Here is a 23,495-nt window from a genome sequence, read left to right on the forward strand (position 1 = left end):
ACCTGTTACCTGGGCATTGAAGTTGTCCCTGGATTTTGGCTACTATGAATGGTGCTGTGGCAAGCATGGCAATGGGGGTGGGGGGTGGGGCTTGGGCTTACTGAATGCTCGAAGTAAATGAGGAGGATGGGGGAAATGAATGCAAGCCCCACAGAACTGCTGGATCATGTGGCGGCTTTACTGTCCACCCTTTGAGGACCCCTACACTATTTACACCCCAGTGACAATGACGAAGATTCTCATTTCTTTACGCCCTCATAAACTCCCCTCCCTCGATGTCTTTGATAATGGCCATCTTTAATTGGTTTCGTGGTTTCGGTTTGCATCTTCCTGTCATTAGTGAAGTTTAAACTCTCCTTCATATCCCTGTGGGCCATTTGTAGGTTGCTATGGGGTGAATGTGGTTTGTCCCTCCAACGCTCATAAGAAATAGATTGGCATCTGGAGGTGGGGCCTTGTGGGAGATGCTAGGCCATGGGGGCTGGGAATGAATTAATGCCTCCCTTGGGAGGTAGATTGGTTCTCATAAGAGTCTGTCCCCACTTGTAGACTGTGTAGCAAGCTAGGACGTTTAGTAGGCCAGCTAGACTCAATGCATTTTTGACTTACAGTGTTTTTAACCCAATCTGGGTTACTGGGTGAAAGCCTCATCACAGTGAAGGAGCGTCTCGAGGGGAACACATCAGCTCTGGCTTGGGTGGCCAGGTCCTCTGTCTGTTCTCTCCCTCTTTCTTCTACTGTAACCTGCTTCGTTTTACTTCTGTTTTTGAGACAAGCGCTCACTGCACGGCCTAGGCTTGCCTCAAGCTCACAACCCTCCCACTGTAGCCTTGTTGGTATCCCTGGTATGAGCCACCACAGCGACTGGCTTCAACTCAGACTTTGTTACTTCTCTTTCAGAGGTTTCCTGAGATGTCTGGGAAGTCTCAGACATGTGTTCAGATGTAAGACTAAAGCATACATAAGCCACCTCAGCTCTAAGCCCTGTGAAGCAAGGCAGAGGACTTGAAGAGAGCCGGCTAGGCAGTCTCTGGGAATGACTAGGGGTCAACATCTTTAGATTGTCTCTTTTAGACTGCTTGGGTTCTAGAAAATACTCTTTCAGTCTTCTACTCAGGGTTATAATTACAGCCAGACATCCAAGTCTTTTTATAAAGGCTTATTTTATTTTATCTATATTAGTGTTTTGATTACATGGATGTACTGTGTGTGTGTGTAGGTGTGTGCAGTTGCAAATGACAATAAGTGACAGTTGTGTCACCATGAGGGTGATAGGTATCAAGCACAGGTCCTCTGCAAGAGCAGCAAATGCTCTTAACTGCTGATCCATCTCTTCAGCCCTTAGACTGGGCATCTCAGCCTGAAGAAGGTGGAAGAAAAATGACTGAGCCCCAACAGTCAATATATAAGTTCACCAATTTGACGACTTTATATAGGTTCCATCCCTCCTCTTCCTCCTTTATTCCTTCATTTATTCATTCACGTATCAGAGTCAAGTAAAGAGTTGGGCATTTTTGAGACAAGATCTTGTTAAATATCCCTGACTGACCTGGTACCCATTATGTACCCCAGACTCTCTTTGAACTTATAGCAATCCTCCTGCCTCAGTTTCTCAAATCCTAAGATTTTAGGCATGAACCCTGACTTATACACATGTTCTGTGTCCAACTAGAACCTTCCAAACCAACAACCTTCTGTTTTAGCCTCTCAGATGAGCCATGCTTCTCCAGTCTTCCACGGGGCAGCCCTCCCCCTTTCTTTCTTTCTTTCTTTCTTTCTTTCTTTCTTTCTTTCTTTCTTTCTTTCTTTCTTTCTTTCTTTCTTTCTTTCTTTTTTTTATCTTCTGTGGTTCCTGGTGGACAGGCTTTTGAACTTCTGCATTATTCTCCCATTCGATCTATTTTTTATCTCCTAGTAACTCCACAGGACAATCTAGGTGATTCCAGACCGTTCCATCATCCAGCTGTGACCCTCGGCTCCTCACATCAACTGATCATATATATATATATATACACATGTGTGTGTGTATGGATATATATATCAATCAGACAATCAGATATTTACACTATTTTCAGTAATCATGTCTTTAATTCCCAAGACGTCGAGATTTTTCAGAGCACTCTCTGTATGCGATCATAGCTGTGGGAGCACTCAGGTCCGTCTGCCCTGCTATCTGTTTCTTCAGATAGTCATGGCTTCTGTGTAACTGAGTGCCTTTTCCACCCATGACATCGTGTTTCCCAGACTCTGGGCTTCTCCTGTTTGTGAGCTTATGCTTGCATCTGAGGTAGATTCTTTGTTAGTCTGGGGACTCCTCGCAAGATGGGAAAGGGAAACTTGTAGCTACACTCTGGTGCAGTGTTCAGCTCATTTTCTTTTCCAGTTGCCCTTTCACATGCAACAAACAATTATCTTTTCTTTCACAGTACGCCCCACTTCCTCCTTACCAAACCGCAAGCTGTTTTTCAGCTTCTGTCTGGCTCTAAGCCACCATTTCCTGACCCTACTTCCTCCTTAGTCATACAGAAGAAAAAAAAAAAAAAAAACCCCACTGTGCTTTAATTTTTTTTCCCACCTTACATTAAAGACTGGATCTTGTGGCTGGGCCTCCATCAGTGAAGTACAGTTCAGCTTCCCTTTTGCATCAGGGATAAAAACCAGAAGGACGTCCCCGTCCCCGAGCTTAGGCCACCTCTTTTGCAGGTGGGTAACAACTCGTGCAAAAGTAAGGACACAGATAAGACACTTTACTTATTGCCTTAGTTAGGATTTTACTGCTGTGAACAGACACCATGACCAAGGCAACTCTTATAAGGCCAACATTTAATTGGGGCTGGCTTACAGGGTGAGAGGTTCAGTCCATTATCATCAAAGCAGGAAAACGACAGCATCCAGGCAGGCATGGTGCAGGGGGAGCTGAGAGTTCTACATCTTCATCTGAAGTCGGCTAGTGGAAGACTGACTTCCAGGCAGTTAGGATGAGGGTCTTATAGCCCACACCTACAGTGATACACCTATTCCAACAAGGTCACACCTACTCCAACAAGGCCACACCTACTCCAACGAGGCCAAACCTTCTAATAGTGCCACTCCCTGGGCTGAGCATATACAAACCATCACAATTATAATGGCGGTCTCTTTTTTGTGATCTCAGAAATATTCCTAACCCTGTGACAAAATATCTCAACCAAAGCAACTTAAGGAAGCAAGAGCTTATTTTACCCCACAATTCCGAGTTCCAGTCCATCATTTCCAGGAAGTCAGAGCTTGAGACAAAACTGATCAAAGTGTGCCCATTGTCTAGACCACTGAATGCCTGTGCCCTGGGCTCTCTGTCCCTCTCAGTCTAGAGCAGTGTTTCTCAACAGGGGCCACATACCAGCTGTCCTGAGTATCAGATATTTACATTAGGATTCATAACAGTAGCAAAATTACAGTTATGAAGTAGGGAACAAAATAATTTTATAGTTGGGGGTCACCGCAACATAAGGAACTGTATGAAAGGGTCACAGCATTAGGAAGGTTGAGAACCAGTGAGTAGAAGGTAGAGGCCCAGCTCATGAAATGGTGCCAGCCACATTCAAGGTGGGTTTACAACTCAATTAACCCAATCAGGAGATTCCTCATAGGCATCCCCAAAGGCCAACCGGCAGTAGACACTCCCTTACTGAGTATCCATTTCCAGGTGATCCGAGATTCTGCAAGCTGATGATTGCAGCCAATCACCAATCGCCACAGTGGTTGCTGGGTGAAGGCGGCCACACACAGCTTCTGGATACAGAGGCTTCCTGCTCCGAACCTCCATCAGGCTGGTAGCTTTGCCTTGCTTCTCTGGGCCAAGTTCTCTGCCCCTCACCCCCAGGGGGACCCTTCCAGGACTCACTGTTTGGCTGGAGATTCTCTGACCTCCTCTGGCCACAGGTTTATAAAACTGGGTATAAAGAGTTCTTCAAGTGGCCAGGAACCCCCAACCATAGCCAGCAAACTCTCAGCTTCTGCCAGTTAGACGTAGGTGGGGGTCATGCTCTGTCACAAGGCTTTTGTTCTACCACTTTGCCTGGCAAGGACTCAGCCCCCGACCTTCCCCTTCACACCAATGAACCAATCTTGTTGGACTGTGAGATTGAGCTCCCACAAATAGAATGGAACATAGCCATCACCTACATCAAGGATAAAGGTTTTTGGTTCCCCAGTCTCAGTTTAAACACTATAAACTGATTACATTTGACAAATATGTTGGGCATAGGGGTTCCTACATAGAAAAGCCCCAAGTTGGGGCTTCCTTGACTATAATACCTGCCTTCCACCCATGTCAGAGCCTCCTGAAGTCCCCAGAATTCAACTGGAAGGGCAAAGTCTTGTTAAGACTCAGAGCTGGGAGTGTTGACTGAATCCCTGCCGTGTTCAGTAACTAGAGTCCAGGGACCTGCCAGAGCCCCATCCAGTCCTTACTGTAAGACCAGTGTGGTCAGAGCCAGGTCCCATCTGCCCAAGAAGTCATCTTCTCAGGAGCCTTCCCCAGCCTTCAATGAAGACACTACAGCCACCTCCTCGATCTGCCAGCGACATATGGGGCACCTGGCCGTGTCTTTGAAGACGTGCCAGGCACAGGAGCCACAGAAGTGTGAGTGGCCGCAGGGCATGAGGCGAGTGTTGGCAGTGTTGTGAAAGCAGATGACACACTCCTCTCCTGATATGACTGGAAAACAAGAAAGCATAGGTCAGGGGTACACATGGAGGGTGTGTCTCATCTCTTAGCACAGGGTGGGAAAGCCCAGTGTCCCGAGGGACAGGATACCCTGTGACAAGCCACTCAATGCAACTGCAGGAAAATCGGCAACATACCCACAGCCCCAAATCTAGGCTGTTGCTTCCCAGTTTCCCATCTGTTTTCTGAAACTATCACATGGAAAGATCTAGAAAAAAACACCAAGAGTACTAAGTAATTGCTTTACTGTAGTTGTTATGGTTCTATTTTGTGACAAGTTATTATTGCTGATCTATTCCTATGATGAATTTATAAATCCAAGTTCAGCCTCAACAACAGCTCACGGGAGACTGAGATCTGGGCGTTGTTAGCCTCTCGGAACACATCCTCAGAAGGTCCAGGGATCCAGCAAAGCTCTAGCTTCTATACAAGAAAAATAAAGCCCACACATTTTCTCTACACAAGCTCATACACACTCATAAATAACAAGTGAGTCTAGCAAGTTTTTTTTTCCCCCTTTGCTTACATGCTTATAGTCTGCTTAGCTGGTGAAGCTTTATTTTATTTAATTTTTTATTTTATTTTGATTTCTTTGTGTAGCTCTGGCTGACCTGGAACTGGCTGGCCAACTCAGACTCATACAGATGTGCCCGCCTCTGCCTCCCAGACGCTGTGATAAAGGTGTGGCTACTGCCTATGAAGCTTTGTGATTAGGGGTGGATTTTGGTCTCGTTTGGTCTTGCCTTTTTTTTTTTTTTTTTCCTCATACTGGGAACCGAATCCAGAGCCAGGACTTGGCATACACAAGGCAAGCCTCTACATCTAAGCGGTATACCCACTTGACTTTTTTGTTTGTTTGTTTCTTTCTTTCTTTCTTTCTTTCTTTCTTTCTTTCTTCTTTCTTTCTTTCTTTTTGGAGACAAAGGACTCATTTAGCCTAGGCTGGCCCCAAACCCACTCACTATATGTAACTGAAGATAACCTTGAAATTCTGATCCCCTCACACCCACTCTTATCACTATGATATTATTCAGTGCTGTGAGTCAAACCAAGAGCTTTGTGCACGCTAAGCAAACACTCTACCAGCTGAACTGTATCATCAGCCTAGTGTGCATGTGTATGTGTGCATGCAAGCCTGTGTGTGCATGCCTTGTGTGTGCATGTGTATGTATCCATGCATGTGCGTGTGTATGCATGTGTGCATGTGTGTGTGAGTGTGTTCATGTTTGTGTATGCGCATGCATGTGTGTGTACTTGTACATGAGTATGCATGTGTGTGAGTGTGCATGTGTGTCCATGCAGTATGTGTGTGTATGTACTGTGCATGTGTGTGTGAGTGTGTGTGTACATGTGTCTGTATATGTACACATTTATCTGTATGTGCATGTGTGTTTTGTATGTGTACATGTTTGTGTGTGTGTGTGTGTTCATATCTGTCTAATAGATGTCAGGAGCTTCCCTCCATCATGCTCCACCTTGGTTTGGATACAGGTTCTCTCACTGAACCTGGAGCTCATTAATTGGCTAGCCTGGCTGGACATCGAGTCTCAGGGATTCTTTATCTCCTTGTTCCCAGCATGCACCTGTCTGTCCAAGTGGGTTCTGAGGACTCAGTTCAGACCAAGCAGGCGCTTCCCCAATGGAACCGGCACTCTATCACTATGCTTTAAAAAGAAAAACAAAAGAGGGGCCAGAAAGAGTCGGCTCTGCGGTTTCAGGTGCTTACTCTTGGTGGAGGAACCAAGTTTGATTCCCAGCAACCATGTGGCAGCTTAACTCCTTCTTAGAGCTTCCAGGCACATAGATGATGTTTTGTTTTTTGTTTTTTTGTTTTTAAAGAAAAAAACTTAAACTAGGCTGTAATCCCAGCATTTGGAAGAGTGTTTAGAATAAGTTTGAGGGTAGATTAGGCTATATGAGACTTGTGGGAGAGGGGTGTGGTTCATGAATATACTCTCCTAATTTGGAAAATGTCCTATGTTCTAGAAGGCAGGAAACATTACATTGTTTCTGGATCTCTAGTGGTCAGTAAACTGTGGGAGACTTGTCTGTGTGACCTAGAAGGATGACTTTGAACAGCCAGACTTCCCAGCCACTGAGTGATGGGGTCCCCGGGGTGTGCACTCACCTTCAGACTCTGGCACAGGCTCACCACTAGTAATCCAGGCGTTGGCTTTGGGATCTAAGGCAGAAAGGGAAGTTCAGGGCCAGGAATCCACACACGTGTATGTACATGCAGGTACACACACGCACACACACACACACACACACACATACATGCACACTTGCTACCCTGAGGCATCACTCTCCCTTCTTCAAGGCTGGTCTCCTGGTAGTGTTAAGAATCTTTTTGCGCTCTCACATTTTTGTAGGTTTTGGTTTGTTTTTGTTTGTTTTGGTTGTTTTTGTTTTTGTTGACTTTTTTTTTCTCTTCACCTTAGTATGGATGAACTACTTAAGGTGCAAGGTTCTATCCAAATGCTTCCTCCTTTGTGAACCGTGACCAGCCTTCTAACAGCGTTTAGAGGACTGGTCAGGGGCTGATGGCATACTGAGAATAAAGAAATGAACGGTTCTATTACGGCCTCTAGTCAGGCACATGAAGTCACTTGGACCTTTGTCTCCATGCCACACTCAGTATGGGGAACCCAAGGAGTCTCACCCAGCAGCTCAATGGCTTTCGTGGTCCCGTACACATCCATCACCGCCCAGAGCGGGGCGCCCTGGACCAGCACGTCTTTGCGCAGCAAGAGGGGACGGCCAGCGTTGACCTTGGCGAAGAGCCACCCTCTACGGTTCACCCAGAAGCAGACCACATTCCCCGCACGAACGAAGCCCTCTGGAAGCAACGCTGCCCACGTGGGACTCTGCTCCTCCAGGTCCGGGCACACGAAGGGTGGCAGGCAGGACGCGGTCACTTGCGCAGGGTCCAGGCGCGTGAAGCCCACGCGGAGGCCACCGCACCAACCTTCTTCACGTCGCAGGACGCGCAGAGCAACACGCTCACCCGGCCAGACGGGCCTCTGGCTGAACACGATACCATCGTGGAACGTCGAGCGCCTGCGTGCTGTGCTCCGCTGATCATCCAGATGCACCTGTGCGCCCGTGGCGTCCCCGTGGAAACTAAGGGCCTCGCGGGGCACCTCGGCATCTATGGAGCAGAGCAGGGAGGTGAGCAGTCAGTGAGGGTCCATTCTAATCCACCGGCTCTCCAGGAAACGCCCAGCATACCCTGGTCTCCTCCACTGCCATTTCCATCGCCCCCAGTTCCCAAACCAAACCAGACCTCGTCTTACAAGCCCCAGGGATCTGCTTAAAGCCCCGTTGGGCAGCACACTCTACCTGCTGTGTCTATTAACCTCCCCTGACCTCAGTTCCCTGGGATGCCTAGCATGAAAAATTTAAGAACCTACATGTGAAGTCAAAGACTTAGACATGTGAACTCCGATGAATTTTTTTTTTTTAACACTTCTTTATTGAGTGCACAAGTACTGGGATGCATGGGTGGAAGTCAGAGGACAACTTACAGGAGTCAGTTCTCTCCTTCTACCTTCTGGTTTGGGGGTCTGAACTATCTATCCCTCCAGCTTGTCCGCAAGCACCTTCACTCACTGAGCCCTTTCGCCAGCCCCTAGATGTAGTGCCTAGCCTGAAGGAGCCAGGCCTTTACTGACTGTGCATGCCTCCCAGGTGGTCCACAATAGCTCTGCTTTCCTCTCGGCTCCTCTGACCTCCTTCTCCCATAGGTGAGCTATATCAGCCCTCTCCCACTGATCCTGGAAGAGAGGGGGACACAGCAGTTTCCCACAGGACAGGAGTGCAAGCTGAGAACAGGAGATGCCTATGTTCCCCCAAGGACCCAAGTGAGCTTTGGAACCAAGGGACTTCTGAAAGGCACCTGGCAGCCAGGAGGGAAAGTCCCCTGCTGGGCAGCCCTTCATCTCAGGGCTGGGAGAAAGCTGGAGTTTCCAGGCTGGGTTGATCAGATCCCAGAGACCTGTGTTTGCCTTTCCTCTTTAAGAAGGGGGTGGGGAGGAGGGTTAGAAGAGGAAGCTGGCTGAAAAAGGAAGATGAACTCAAGCTGAACTTGAGCCAGACTCCAGAGGAACCCCACCCCCACCAGCTGACTGACCCCTGATCACAGGCCTGCCTGCAGAGCCAAACATAAGACTGGTCCTGGTGCTACTGGCCAGAGCCCTCCCCATCCCTCAGCTGGGTCATAGCCATCACTGATGTGAAGGTCTCAAGTGAGGCTGTGGGCTAGGGGCTTGAGCAATAATCCTGGACAAGAGCAGATGCTGGAAACAATCCCTCACAACCCTGCTGGTCCACCTCAAAAGCAGAAATGGAGCAAGCGGGAGCCCCGGGCCTCAGCCACTACAGCCTCCACGGAAAGAGTTCAAATCCCCTTCCGGTCTGGAGGCTTTGGACTGCTCATCTTAAAATGGTGGCCAGTCCTCCCTGGCTGCAGGCAGGGTGTTCACCTGGCTGCGTTCCATCTCCAGGAGGATAGAGGACTGGAAGGATTGCTCTGGGAGAGAGAGACCTTCAGTTCACTGCCCCCATCTACTTCCCAGAAGAGAGGCAGGAGGGTGGCTGATGGATATCAGTTCAGAAGAAGGGGGACTGCCCCAGGAATGGCCTCTGAGGGTACAAGAGTCCCAGGAAAAGAAAGCCTTGGCCTGGTTGGCAGCTTGCGTGGGCAAAGCTCCATCCCCACTTAGGAGCCTTCCCAGAGATCTTTGGGAGCCATGTCCTGTGTCACAGGGAAGAAGCTGAAGAGACACGCTGCTGCCCCCCCTCCCCCGTGGGTCCCTAGGTGAGCACTTAAACCACCTTCTCTCTTCTGCATGCTCAGGCCTTGTGTCCCTCTCTGGGTGTGGCTCCCAGGAGGTACCACCACTGGCAAGCCACAAGGGGCCTCTTGAGGCCTGGCCTTGCTACGCACACTCTCTCATATGGCTTGTTTGGTTATTCACTGAGCACACGACCCAGATGGAGTAGAGCTGAAGGCCACCCTTACCCTGCCAGTCTCTCAAAGGCCTGCAGGACTTTGTCCCCCACAGAAGCCGCACCTTCCCTTTACACTGAACACCGCTTCCTGGCTTTAGAGCTGGGTCACAGTGGCACGAAAGGGGTGGACACTTTTCTTCTGCCTTCCTCCTCCTGCAGAGACTTGCAGGAATCTTGGCCCTTTGACTGAGCAACCTGACAGACCCCACTGCTGGGCTGGGCTATGGCAGAGGCGGGCACAAGCTAAACGTGGCTCTCTAATTGGGTGTGTCCTGGTCGGCAGGGTTGGCACAGGGTTCAGAGTACTGTCTATCAAGAACTAGAGAATTCCTGTTCTAGACCCCATTTTTAAGCCAGGTCCTGAGGTTCCATACAATAGAGAGGTAGTCCTTCTCCAGCGACCCCCACCTTTGTGCTACCCACTGACGGAGGCTGGCCTAGATCTAGACTGCTAGGAAGTTGGGACAGGCAAGCCATGTCTGTAGGGTCATCTCCAGGCCTGGGCAGATGAAGACAAATTATAGTCTCTGCTGCAAGGCTCTGGGGATTTTAGTGATGGATGCTCAGCCACCTGCTCCGTGATGGCCTCCCAACTGCCAGCACCTTCAGCAACAAGGTCTTTGGGATGCCAGGCACCCAGTCAGCCCTTTGCAGTATCCTGTTCTCCCCTCTGCACCCCATTTAAAAGCACGCAGAGCTTGGGGAAGCTCAAGAAAGGCCCCTTCCTGTCCTCCCAGCCCCAAGGAGACTGTGGGCTCAGCTACACAGTTTCAGTCCCTCTCCCTCTCCCACTCCCTCTCCCGCTCTCCCACTCCCCCCTCTCCCTTTCCCTCTCCCCCTCCCCACATCTGTACCTGTTACACCCCATCCCTTTTGGCATTGTTACTGCCCTGCCTTGAATCCAAACACAGCTGCCACAGCAGAGGTGGCTCTGGGCGTGGCTGCCCACTGTGAGCAAGCCTTGGGTGCTTGCCATGGGCCCTACACAGGGGCACTGATTGGCTTGGGGGGCAGGTCTAGGGTACCTGGTCCGGGTCTCTGTTCTAAGGGGTGGCATGCTATCTCCTGTTCACTCACCAGGCCCCTCTGCTAAGGGACACGTGACCACAGGTACTGGTGTCTCAGAGAAACTTATCTCATTACTATTTAGATATCTACATTTGGAGTCCTAAAGGGCAGCAGGGTGGTGGCATAGACCCAACCTTCAGACGAGAAAAAAAACCAAGAGTCCAGTGACAAAATGACTTGTCCACATTGCCACCGACAATTTGGCAAGACTGAAATCCCTCGTTTTTCCACCGGCCTCCTAAGCTATCCCCTATTCCCCACCCCAGCCTTGATTCTCCCTTATCCAGTTCCTAGATAAAGACTGCTTACAGGTAGTGGGTGGGGAGGAGGGGTGTGTTTCTCGGCAGCCATCTTGGACCTGAGACACCCCGCTTCTGCTGGGTTCCTGGGAAGACAGGAAGCTCGCGCCCTCGCACAGCCCAGACCATGGAGAAACCCACTCTAGGGGCCAATGAAGTCTCTGATCTCCCCTTTCCAGATCTCCCACCTGTACTCCATGCAGTCAGGACTCCAGAAGCCAGCTCAAGGCATACAGGAAATCTACTTACTGGCCTCAGGGCTGAGGAGAGAACCCATCAGCCTGAGCTCCTCCTGGGGCACAAGTCCCTGGGTCTGGAGATGTCTGTGAAGGCCTGTGGTCAGGGTTACACGACTCTGGAAGGTTCCCCTTTTATAGGCTGGAGCTCACGTTACAGAGTTGTTGATTAATTAGATGCTGTCACGCATGACGATATCCGGGACTTTCCCCATGACCTCTCGTGGCTCACAGTGGATTGCTGCTGCAGCAGGCTGGTCTGAGATAAGAAAGGAAGCAGGGGCTGTAACTGTGGCTGCAGCAGACAGCTTTCTGTTTGACTTCTAAGCAGCCCTTGTCTGTGAATTATAATCGCATGTTAGTAAACACCCGTGCTGCCGCCCCGCCCTCCCCCACTCTCCCCTAAAAAGACTCTGGTGGTCCTGGTCTGGGGTGAGATCTGGGCATTGGGAGTTTCAAGAGCATGCAGGAGCTTTGATTAGCAGCCGGCATGGTGTCCAACCCCACATACAGAAGGTGCGCAGCGCTGCTGAAGGTTAACTGGCTGAGCTAAATCCTCGGACCTGTGAAGGTGAGGCCGCCCAGTGGCAAGGTCGGTTTGGAGGCTTACAACACCCTCCCCTGCCCCGCCCCCGCCAGATTAAGTCTTTCTTGAGATTCCAGATCAAAGCCACAATTCTGTGACTTCTGTGGCCCCTTTAAGAAAGGAACAGGAGCACCTGGAAATGGCAGTGAGCTAGACAGGACTGGGGGGGGGGGTTCGACTGAGGAGGGAAATAGAGGGCTGGAGACCCAGGTTGTGTCTGCTGTATTACCTCATGCAGATCCCTTCCTCTTCTTGAAGTCTGATGTTGGGACCTTTTCTGGCCAGTATGTGGTGCCTAAGTGAGAAGTGGCCAGGGGAAGGTGAGTGTTATCACTGTAGCCCTGATTACCTCAGACATTGCTGTAACCCCTGGACTTTCTTTTTCCGGCCACACCCTTGCTGAGTGCCCTTTGTCACTGCACTAGATGTATAACTTCTGCCAAGACCATAGGTCTCTAGAGCCAGTGCCAGTCACCTGGGCTGGAGACCTGTGGCTCCTAAAGGTTGCAGTTCGCCCGATGCCCCGGCTGGCTCAGTCTAAGAGGCTCAGGCTCCTGGCACCTCCTGGCAGGCACACCAGTCTCGGGACACTTGTGGATGCTCCTCCCTTGCTGGGCTTTCCCAGGTTGCTCAGGGTTGGAGCCAAGAGATCCTTGTTGATTAGCCACATCCCCCTAACAGAGGTGTGTGGTGCCCAATCAGGGTGCCTGCTCTGCAGTTTTAGCCTTTCTAGAAAATGACTGGGCTAGCTGCAACCAGCAGGCAGGTGGCATGGTTCCCAGACAGGACCTGTAGCCTGCTTGGGCCAGTAGCCAGCAAGGCAAAGCCAAGGCCAGAGACACCCACATCCAAGTGAATTTAGCTACCCCACTGACCGGATTCAGGATGTGCTGTTCTAAACAGGCTCCCTACATTTGGGGGGTTGCAGAAACAGGAAGGCCCCCACCTTTCTCCCATGAAGCCAGCCCCAAGCTCCTCAAGCTCTGCTTACCGTGGACATCAGGGCAGGGGAGAACTGGATCAGACTGTTCCTACTAGGCCCCGCCCTGTTCATCACCATCCCTTCACACTCACCTCTGCCCCAGTATCTTCACTATAAGACAGCACTCGTGGGCTCAACTTCAAACCATCCTACGGACACACAGACCTCCCATTTCTCTGGGTCTCTCTGTTTCTGAACCATGGTCCCAGATTACCCAACCTTGCCATGACCTAAACTCCCAATCCTTCTGCCTCCACCCTTCAGTGTTGGTGAGATGGCCCTGACCTGCTGCTAAGTCTGACCCAGGGACCCACATGGTATATGGAGAAGACTGACAGCTGCCCTCTGACCTTCACACATGTCGTGGCACATGTATGTCCACACCCACTAAAACAAATCATACACCACACACACACACACACACACACATACACACACACACACAAGCTTCATGCCTGCTAGGCAAGCACCCTGCCAACTTAGCTACACCCCCAGTGGCATTTTCCTTCTTTGAAAATACTTTTAAGTTTTATTCTTTGACAGTCTCATACACATATATGGTGAGGGTTTCGATCTTAAATTTTATTCTTATTATTTTAATCCTGTATATTGTATGTGTCTGTCTGTAGCTCTGTGCCCCTGAGTGTGGCAGACTTTGGAAGCCAGAACCTTTGGATTGCCTTGGGACTGGACATACAGGCAGTTGTGAGCCCAGACAACTCGGGTTCTCTGGAGGATCAGTAAAGTGCTCTGAACAACCGAACCATTTCCATGACAACCCTGTTCCTCTTGTCCCCTCCTACCCCATATGGACTCGACTCATTCTTCTTCCTTACAGGTCCCTCTCCAGCTTTCATTCCTGTTTTGGTTTTTATGGCCCACTAAGTTTAGTTTCACTTGCCTGCAGACATGTGCATGTGTGCGGGGTTACAGAATGGCTCAGAGGCGACTTTCTAGTGGTTACACCCTGAACAAAGATGACTCCCCCTCCCTCAGCAGGCGGTAACTACCAAGAACCCCTCTCTCCATTGCGGTAGATCCTTGTCTGGCCATCCCCTCTCTGGGTTTTATTTCTGGAAGGCTCCACATATCATTAAATTCACATCCATACTAAATGAATGCACTTTACAACAGAGGTGCCTGGGAACTCTTCACACCAGCCGAGTTGTGCAATCAGCCAAGGTGCACATAGGCAGATAAGGGAAATGTGTGTGTGTGTGTGTGTGTGTGTGTGCGTGTGCGTGTGTGTGTGCATGTGCGTGTGCGCACGCAATGCAGTGTCACTCAGCCATAAAGAAAGGAGTTACCATTCTCAGGGAAACAGTCAGAGCTGGAGATCGTCGATCATCGCGTTAAGCAAAACAAGCCGGACTCAGAAAGACAAACGTCATCAGTTTTCTCTCATGTATAGAACGCAAATTTAGAAAGTAAGGTGTGTACTGCTAGATGTGTCACCGATAGAGAGCTTACCCAGCATGCACCAGGTCCAGGTTCCATCCCTCGTAGTGATGGAGGAAGGAAGGGAGACAATATAAGGGACTCGTTGTGGGTGACGCTTTGTTGCCTTGAGACAGATCTCACTCTTTATCCCAGGCTGGTTTGGAATTCAGAGCAATCCCCCTGCCTCAGTCTCCAAATTTCTGGCGTCAAAGGTGTGAGCCACCATGCTCAGCTAGAAGGAAGTCTTTGGAAAAGGGGGCGGGGGGGGGGGAATAGAAGGCAGTGTGAGTTAAACACAACCAAAGCACATGACAGATGTGTGTGTTGATGGCATGGAGAAGCCATTGCTGTACAGTGATCAGAAATGTGTGCACCCCCTGTCTTATTTGTGCAGTCTACCTTATGTACCAAGGGTCCTAGCCATGATAGTCTCCTAGACATTGTTGCTATAAGTCCAGTACTATACTAACCCAACAGTCCTTGAGGCAAGTCCTCAGAAAGAGTCTATCTGTAACCACTCCCATTTCACAGAAGAGGAAACTGAGGCACAAGATGCACAAACAGTTCTGGGAAGATGGCTCAGTGGGTGAAGGTGCTTGCTTGCCACAGGACCCTGGCAACCTGAGTGAGATCTCCGGAACCCACACCAAGGTAGGTGAGAACCAATTCCAGACGTCGTCCTCTGACCCACACACCCATACACATAAAAAGAAGAAGAAAAAAGAAGGAAAAGCTTCTGCCGTCTCCACCATGTGGCTTTGCCTCTTTGATGCCTCACTGGCTCTTTGTAGATATTTAGCTGACTGGGCTGGCACATAGTAGGAGTTTTACAAATAGCCTCTGATAGGTCATCTGAGTGCCCATTGGATGCTATCATCAAGCTGGTGCCTTGGAAGTCCTGTTCCCAGGACAGGACAGGCTCTGTAAGACTGGTCGAATAGGCCTGCCTAAGGAAATGCAGCGGTGACCAGGGCGCCCTCTGCTGTCTGTCGTCAGTATTGCAGGATGCAATTGAGGCCATGTGAGCCTGCAAGCCCAGGATGGGGCCAGCAATTGCCAGAGAAGCTTCGGAGGCCTCCACACCTCCTCCTGTTATCCCCAAACTTCCCGCCCCCCCCATTCAAAGTCTGCTTGTTATCTCATGGGCCCCTCCCTCAGTGACAGTCATCCCTCAACATGTCCAGTCTCTATCATTACATAGTGCACTTGTGTGGACCACCACATAGGTGACTGCTCTGTGAAGCTGAGACTGCTTGGGGGCCCAGGCCAGCCTGTAGTTCAGCAAAGGCAGGAGTCCTGCCTGAACTGAGATACTAGGATACTGGTGGGCAGTCCAACCATCAGTGTCCTAGGATCCCTACTATGTTACACTAACATGCCCTCACCTATGAGCAGTGGCCCCTGCCCAGATGTTATCACAAAGGATGGAGCCGGTGGAGGTGGAGGAGGGGGCCTGCAGTGCCAGAATACAAGCTGCAGGAACAGCTGAGGCCAGGGGCACAGTCATGGCTAGCAAGGATTTTTTAATATTTATTTATTTATCCATTTTTTAGTGTAAGTACACTGTAGCTATCTTCAGACACTCCTAAAGAGGGCATCAGATTTCGTTACAGATGGTTGTGAGCCACCATGTGGTTGCTGGGATTTGAACTCAGGACCTTTGGAAGAGCAGTCAGTGCTCTCAACCACTGAGCCATCTCACCAGCCCAAGGATTTTTAAAAAAGATTTATTTATTATTATATCTAAGTACACTGTAGTTGTCTTCAGATGCACCAGTAGAGGGTGTCAGATTTCATGATGGGTGGTTGTGAGCCACCATGTAGTTGCTGGGTTTTGAACTCAGGACCTTCAGAAGAGCAGTCAGTGCTCTTACCCATTGAACCATCTCACCAGCCCGAGATTTTGTTTCAAAACGAAAAAATAATCTGGAAGTATGGTCATAGTTGAGCATCATCAGTTTTGGTACCCATATGGGTACTAGAAGTAGTCTCCATGGATACCAAGGGACCACTGTACTGTTATACAAAACACTGTTTGTTGCCTCAAGACTATGAAGTAAATGTCACTGAAGATGCAGAACATCACACACGCACACACGCACACTTCTATTCACACAAAGTTTAGGTACACCATTCTAATGCAGAAGTCAGGACTGGGTCTCTCTAGAAGTGTAGAACAGGAGAAGTACCTTGAAGAACTGAGTTGGTTGTTAGGTAGCTGTGTGCACCACCACTTGGATTCTCAAAGGGCGTGTAATGTGAATCTATGTTGGCTTACTTCCCTTCCAGTCTGAAATTCTTCAGAATGAGTTTAGGGGAGCCTTCAGAAAAACTTGGTCAGCACTGCCCCCTGGTGGCAAGGAGATAGACTGTGGGCCTGGTATCTAGGAGGGAAAGGGTCCTGTTAGCAGGGCCCCAAAGGTTCCTAGGTACTAGGTCTCAGTCACCAATTCTGCTTGTTCATGGGCATTCTAACAACTCTGAGGGTCCGCTGAGTCCTCCAAGTCAATACCATAAGTCCTCAGGCATGTGTCAATTGGCTGTTACTGGCAGTGAGGCCAGGTCGCGGAGGCCAAAGCATGCTGATTGGCTCAGGTCTGGAGACCAATTCATTGTGCAGAGCACTTACTCCACCTATGGACCCAGGTTAGGTCCCTATGGCAGCTCACTGCTGTCTGTAAGTCCAGTTTCAGGAGATCCAACACCCTCTTCTGGTCTCCCTGGGTTCTAAGAATGCACATAGCCCACAGACATGCATGCAAATAAAAGATTCATATATGTCAAATAAAAGTATTTCTTTTTACTAGCTGGTTTTGTGTGTCAACTTGACACAAGCTGGAGTTATCACAGAGGAAGGAGCCTCCCTTGAGGAAATGCATCCATGAGATCCAGCTGTAAGGCTTTTTCTCAATTAGTGATCAAGGAAGGAGGGCCCATTGTAGGTGGTACCATCTCTGGGCTTGTTGTCTTGGGTTCTATAAGAGAGCAGGCTGAGCAAGCCAGGGGAAGCAAGCCAGTAAAGAACATCCCTCCATGGCCTCTGCATCAGCTCCTGCTTCCTGACCTGCTTGAGTTCCAGTCCTGACTTCCTTTGGTAATGAACAGCAATGTGGAAGTGTAAGCTGAATAAACCCTTTCCTCCCCAACTTGCTTCTTGGTCATGATGTTTGTGCAGGAATAGAAACCTTGACTAAGACAGTCTTTTTTTTTTTTTTAAGTAGCCAATTCCTAGTGGGAAGGGGTTTCCTCTCCAACCACCCTGTGCATGTGGTTGATGGTTCGAATAAGATTGTCTCCCATAGGGCTGGAGAGATGGCACAGCAGTTAAGAGCATTGACTGCTCTTCCAGAGGTCCTGAGTTCAATTCCCAGCAACCACATGGTGGCTCACAGCCATCCACAATGTGATCTAATGCCCTCTTCTGGTGCATCTGAAGACAGCTACAGTGTATTCATCATATATATTAAATAAATAAATAAATAAATAAATAAATCTTAAAAAAAAAAAGATTGCCCCCCATAGGCAATGCTTGGTCTCTAGTTGGTGGAACTGTTTTGAGAAGGATTCGAAGGTGTGGTCTTGTTGGAGGAGGTGTGTCATTAGGGGTAGGGAACAGAATACAGAGCTAGTTCCAGGACAGCCAAGGCTATACATAGAAACCCCATCTCAGAAAAACAAACAAACCGATAACATGAGCTCTCAGCTACTGCTCCAGCGCCATGCCTGCCTGCATGCTACCATGTTCCCCACCATGATGGTCATGGGCTCACCCTCTGACACTGTAAACAAGCCCACGACTATATGCTTTATTCTCTAAGTTGCCTTGGTCATGGTGTCTCTTCACAGCACTAGATCAGTAACTAAGACAGGTGGTGAAAGCTTAGGGGTAGGACAGATATGAAATGAATGACTTGAAAGCAATCGATTGATCTAGGTAACAATGAGAGTGACACAGTCTCAGAAGTACCCAACTACCTCCACCTTCTGTTCCAGCCTTCTAGAACTTTCCATGCTTCAGTCTCTCTGTGAACAAAAAGACTTGCTGGCGTTTGCCCATTGTCAAGCCTCTTGTTGGCCATTAGCATTCCTCAGCCATGAATCCTTAGACACTGCAACCACCAGAGCAGAGCTAGGATTTCCAACATGCCCTGGAGAGTAGGCTCCTGCTCTCTGTCCCTCTGTCTCTGTCTCTGTCTCTGTCTCTGTCTGACTCTCTCTCTCTCTCTTTCTCTCTCTCTCTCTGCTGAGTTTTAAGAACATGAATGAATTAGGATGTGGTGGCAGAGGCAGACAGTCAGATCTCTGAGTTCAAGGCTAGCCTGGGCTAAAAGGGAGTTCCAGGAGAGCCAGGGTTACATAATGAGACCCTGTTTCAGAACAAACCAACAAACCAAGCAAGAACCTGGAAGAAAGACCATGCATAGAAAGAAACCCATGCCTGTAACCCCAGCACTCAGGATGTTGAAGGAGGAGGGTTGTTGTGAGTTTTGAGAGCAGACTGCTCTACAAAATAAGACCATGTCTCAACACACACACACCCCAAACAAATAAATTTGTTTTAATTTAAAAATTAAAAAGATATCGGTCTTGGTTTTCAGTTCAAAAAGACAGCCACTGCCTAGTGCTCAGAGTCTCCAAGGACTACAGGAGGAGGGGCCCGCAAGTGCTTCTCCTTGCCCTCATCCTTCCTTCCACTGACTTATCCTCTCTCCCCCATTTCATCTCCCATGGATATGTCCTTCTCTGCAGCACAGTGTTTCCCAGGAAGGACCCCATGAAGGCTGTTTGCCCTGGGTTTTGCTCAAGTTCACCTAGACAGACATTGGTAAACAGCCATTGTCATGGTTTAGATCTGGTTTATCCTCCAAAGATTCTTGGTCCCCGGTGTGGTGTTGGAAGGCAGTGGAGCCTTTAAGAGGTAAACCCTTGTGGACTGGGGAGGTGGCTCAGCAGTGAAGAGTGTGTGCTTCTCTTGCTGAGGACCCAGCTTAGTCTCCTAGCACTGACAGGAAGTGGTTTACAAACACCTGTAACACTAGTCCCAGGGGACACCAGTTCCTCTGGCCTCCAAGAGCACAACAGCACATGCATGGTGCACATAAACTCATGCCGGAACTTGGAACTCATACACACCAATTACGTAAAAGAAACACATCTTTTTCAAAAGAGGTCATCGGGTGCTGCTTTCAAAAGGGATCGATGTAGTCCCTGTGGGGCACCGGAAGTTCCCAAGAGAACAAGCCTAATAGTGAGTTTTGCATTGCTATGGCAAAATACTTGACAGAAGCTGCGTGGAGTCAGAGAAGTTTATTCTGCCTCGTGGTTTCAGTGAGCTGCAGTCCACCAAGGTGGGAAGCACTTGGCCGAATAGCTCGTCCCACGGCTGCAGGATGTGCATAATGTCAGAGTCTGTTCAGATCATGGTGGGGCAGCAGAGAGCAAGGCAGGAAGCAGGCCTGGATTAAACGCAGAGGGATTGATTCTAGTGGAGTACTTCTCTCCCAGGCGAGCCTCCTGAAGATTCCGTAGCCTCCTAATGTAGCACCAGGAGTTGGGGACCAAGTGTTCATCTACACATGGGGAGACAGTTCATAGCCAACCTTAACAGCACTTGAGAAGCAGAGGCTGGGAGATCTCTGTGAGTTCAAGGCCAGTCTGGTCTAGTGAGTGAATTCCAGGACAGCCAAGGCTACACAGAGAAACCCTATCTTGAAAAACAAATACTGCACTGATGAGATGGCTCAGCAGGTAAGAGCACTGACTGAAAGTCCTAAGTTCAAATCCCAGCAACCACATGGTGGCTCACAACCACCCGTAATGAGATCTGACGCCCTCTTCTGGTGTGTCTGAAGTCAGCTCCAGTGTAGCTAAATCTTTGGGCCAGAGCAAGCAGGGACTGAGAGAGAGGAGTTGACCTGAGCGAGTGGGGCCAACCAGAGTGAGCAGAGGTCCTATAAATTCAATTCCCAACAACCACATGAAGGCTCACAACCATCTGTACAGCTACAGTGTACTCACATACATAAAATAAATTAAAAAAAAAAAGAAAGAAAAAACAAATACCAAGCCCACCCCCAAATCCCTCTGATTTTCTTTTTCATCCCGAGATTTAGACTTCCTTCTTTAGCTTGCACTTCCACCATAAAGCCATTGTCATCTTGTGGTGTAGCCAAACGGTCCTCACCAGAGGCAGGTGATGCTGACACCGGATCTCAAAAACCTCCACTCTGTGAGCTAAACAATCCTCTTTTCTTGTACGTACCCTGTCTCAGGTATTGGGGTCACATGGTGCATGAGCCATGGAGGGAGGCCTTACAGTTCAGTTTAGCACAGAGAACAAAGTTAAATATGGAATTAACCAAAAATCTGAGGGCCCTCCAGCATTTCCCACAGCAAGATTCCTTACTGTTAATAATTTTTAAGAATTATTTAAAAAAAAAAAACAAAAAACAAACAAACAAAAAAAAGAGGCCGGGCGTGGTGGCGCACGCCTTTAATCCCAGCACTTGGGAGGCAGAGGCAGGCGGATTTCTGAGTTCGAGGCCAGCCTGGTCTACAAAGTGAGTTCCAGGACAGCCAGGGCTACACAGAGAAACCCTGTCTCAAAAAAAAACAAAAACAAAAACAAACCAAAAACCAAAGAATTATTTTTAGTGTGTATGTGCTTTACTTGCATGAATGTCTGGAATATATCTGGTGCCTGAGGAAGTCATAAGAAGTCATTAGATCCCCTTTAAACTGGACCCCCTTAAACTGGAGTTACAGATAGCTGTGACCCCCCCACCCCGGAAGTTGATGGGAATCGAACTCAGGACCTCTGGAAGAGTAACCAGTGCTCTTAACCACTGAGCCATCTCTCTAGCCCTCACTCTTTTTTCTTTATGATCTATCATCTTCCTCCACCCCTACCCAGGTCTGTTCTTTTCCTCTCTTGGAGTCAGTTCCAATCACCCCACATCTCTGCTCCTAGTACAAAGCAGTTCAGCTTTCCCTATGAACCAATATTATCCCCAGGCCAAACCTTGTTTGAGCCCTGCCCCCCTAGTATAGCTGTAGCCATTTTGTCCCATGCCTGCCAGCCATTGACACAGAAAAATAGCTTGACTCAAAGCAGGGTCAAGCTGCCCACGTACCCTGTTATGTTCTGAGGCTTATTGTTGTTATTGTTATTGGAAATTCCCCAACCATAGCTGGTGAATTAATTATTTATTTATACATCCTGATGGCAGGTTTGCTACCCGCCTCGATGGTTTATGTTCCTGAATGAGAGACACACAAACAGCCTTTAATTTTAACATGCCTTAAACAACTCAATAGCTGGGTCACTGCCTAACCTCCACGCAGTTAATCCACCTCCTGCCAATAATCCTGAGTTATTACTTACTCCACTCTCTATTCTATCTTAACTGCTCTGGGCCATGCTCTCCTGGCTCCTTCACATGGTGGCCATGCCTCTCTGTCCTCCACTATTCTCAGGTATTCTGTCTCTCCTCTCCTCCACACTCTCCCCACATGGCAGATCCCTTCTCCTTCTTCTGTCTCTCCATCCCAAGCCTGGGAAATTAAAACAAAAACAAAAACAAAAACAAAAGCCGGGTAGTGGTGGCACATGCCTTTAATCCCAGCATTTGGGAGGCAGAGGCAGGTGGATTTCTGAGTTTGAGGCCAGCCTGGTCAACAAAGTGAGTTCCAGGACAGCCAGGGCTATACAGGTAAACCCTGTCTCCAAAAACAAACAAACAAACAAAAAACCAAAAAAAAAACAAAAACAAAAACAAAAACAAAGACAAAAAACCGGAGCCTCAGGCTGTCCTTCCCAGCTATTGGCTGTTGACATTTTTATTTACCAGTCAGAACCAGCTAGGGGCAGGTTCCCAGAAGCTATGTGCATTCACTCCTGTAAACAATTTTGGGGACCCAAATTAACATTAGAAATCAGACAGCATTAAGTCAAACCCACTACAGGTAGCCTTCAGTCAGAACCAAACAAGATAGAGACCACCTTGAACTGTTATTTCTAAACTACTACAGAAACTTGGAAGAAGGCCAACTACCCTGCAGCAGCCCCTACCCTATATCTGTTTATGATAAGCTCATTATGGTTTTTCCTATATAACTGACCCTACAGTAGTGTTCACTGTTACAGCTTCCAGCTCTGGAGTCCGAGCTGTGTCCCTGATCTTAGGGTGTGTGTTTAAGAAGCTATCCCTGCCTGACTGAGATCGGTGCTCCTGTGGTTTGCGAGGGAATCCTGGACCCCAACAAGCATCCCCTCCTGAAACTCCCTGAGGTGCGTAGTTAAAAGTCAAGGCCATGCTTTCAGATTCTGCCAGCTCTCTCCATAAACGTATCATGACTTTCCTTCCCCTGCAGACAATGAGAAATCCTGAACAAAGTATTACTGGGGGCTGGGGAGACGCTCAGATCATAAAGTGTTCACCATGCAGGCATAAAGACTTGAGTTGTGATCCCTGATGCCCACATAAAAACTAGGCATGCTGGGCATGATAGCCCGGGACTTTAATCCCAGCAGCACTGGAAGGCAGAGGCAGGTGGACCTCTGTGAGTTTGAGGTCAGCTTGGTTTACATATCAACTTCTAGGAAAGCCAGGACTACAGGGTGGTACCCAAGCTCCAAGTTCAACAAGAGACCCTGTATCAACAAACAAGGCTAAAGAACAATAGAAGATGCCCACATGTCAACTTGTACTCTACACACGTACACACCAAATGTGTGTGCATGCACACATACACACTAACAGAAAAATGCAAGGACCACCATGTCTTAGGGTTTCTGTTACTGTGATAGAACAATATAACCAAAAGTAAGCTGGGGCGGGGGCGGGGGGCCGGTTTGTTCATTTTGTCTTAAAAAACTCTCAGGCCATAGCCAGGCAGTAGTGGCACACACCTTTAATCCCAACACTCAGGAGGCAGAAGCAGGTGGAGCTCTGTGAACTTGAGGCCAGCCTGGTCTACAGAGGGAGTTTCCAGGACAGCCAGAGTATGTTAAGCTTTTATTGCTATGAAAAGACATCATGTCCAGGGCAACTTTTTAAATAGGACATCATTTAAAGAGACTGGCTTACAGTATCACAGGTTCAGTCCATTATCACCATGGTGGGAAGCATGGCAGAGTGCAGGCTGACATGGTGCTAAAGGA

The 23,495-nt window shown here is 48.7% G+C and overlaps 1 protein-coding gene across 1 annotated transcript; it reads right to left on the minus strand.

The window, feature by feature from the left end:
• Nucleotides 1–2,751: 2,751 nt before the first annotated feature.
• On the minus strand, nt 2,752–12,188 carry Neurl3 (neuralized E3 ubiquitin protein ligase 3). Its single transcript, XM_021170599.2, has 5 exons — nt 12,140–12,188; nt 11,338–11,583; nt 7,371–7,859; nt 6,837–6,890; nt 2,752–4,699 (listed from the first exon to the last, which is right to left on the minus strand). Exons 2-5 carry the CDS (start codon nt 11,363–11,365, stop codon nt 4,506–4,508), a joined length of 765 nt encoding a protein of 254 aa, XP_021026258.1. The 5' UTR covers nt 11,366–11,583; nt 12,140–12,188; the 3' UTR covers nt 2,752–4,505.
• Between the last annotated feature and the right edge of the window lie 11,307 nt (nt 12,189–23,495).

The sequence above is a fragment of the Mus caroli genome, chromosome 1 (genome assembly GCF_900094665.2).
Source record: "Mus caroli chromosome 1, CAROLI_EIJ_v1.1, whole genome shotgun sequence".
Taxonomy (NCBI): Eukaryota; Metazoa; Chordata; class Mammalia; order Rodentia; family Muridae; genus Mus; species Mus caroli.

Bases quoted from the DNA above. Each gene is read 5' to 3' on its own strand.
- Neurl3 (XM_021170599.2), bottom strand. From the start codon at position 11,365: ATGGGTTCTCTCCTCAGCCCTGAGGCCA. The intron at 7,860-11,337 runs GTAAGTAGATTT...TCTGCTCCATAG, and splicing joins TCTCCTCAGCCCTGAGGCCA to ATGCCGAGGTGCCCCGCGAG. The intron at 6,891-7,370 runs GTGAGACTCCTT...TTTCTGCCTTAG, and splicing joins GAAAGCCATTGAGCTGCTGG to ATCCCAAAGCCAACGCCTGG.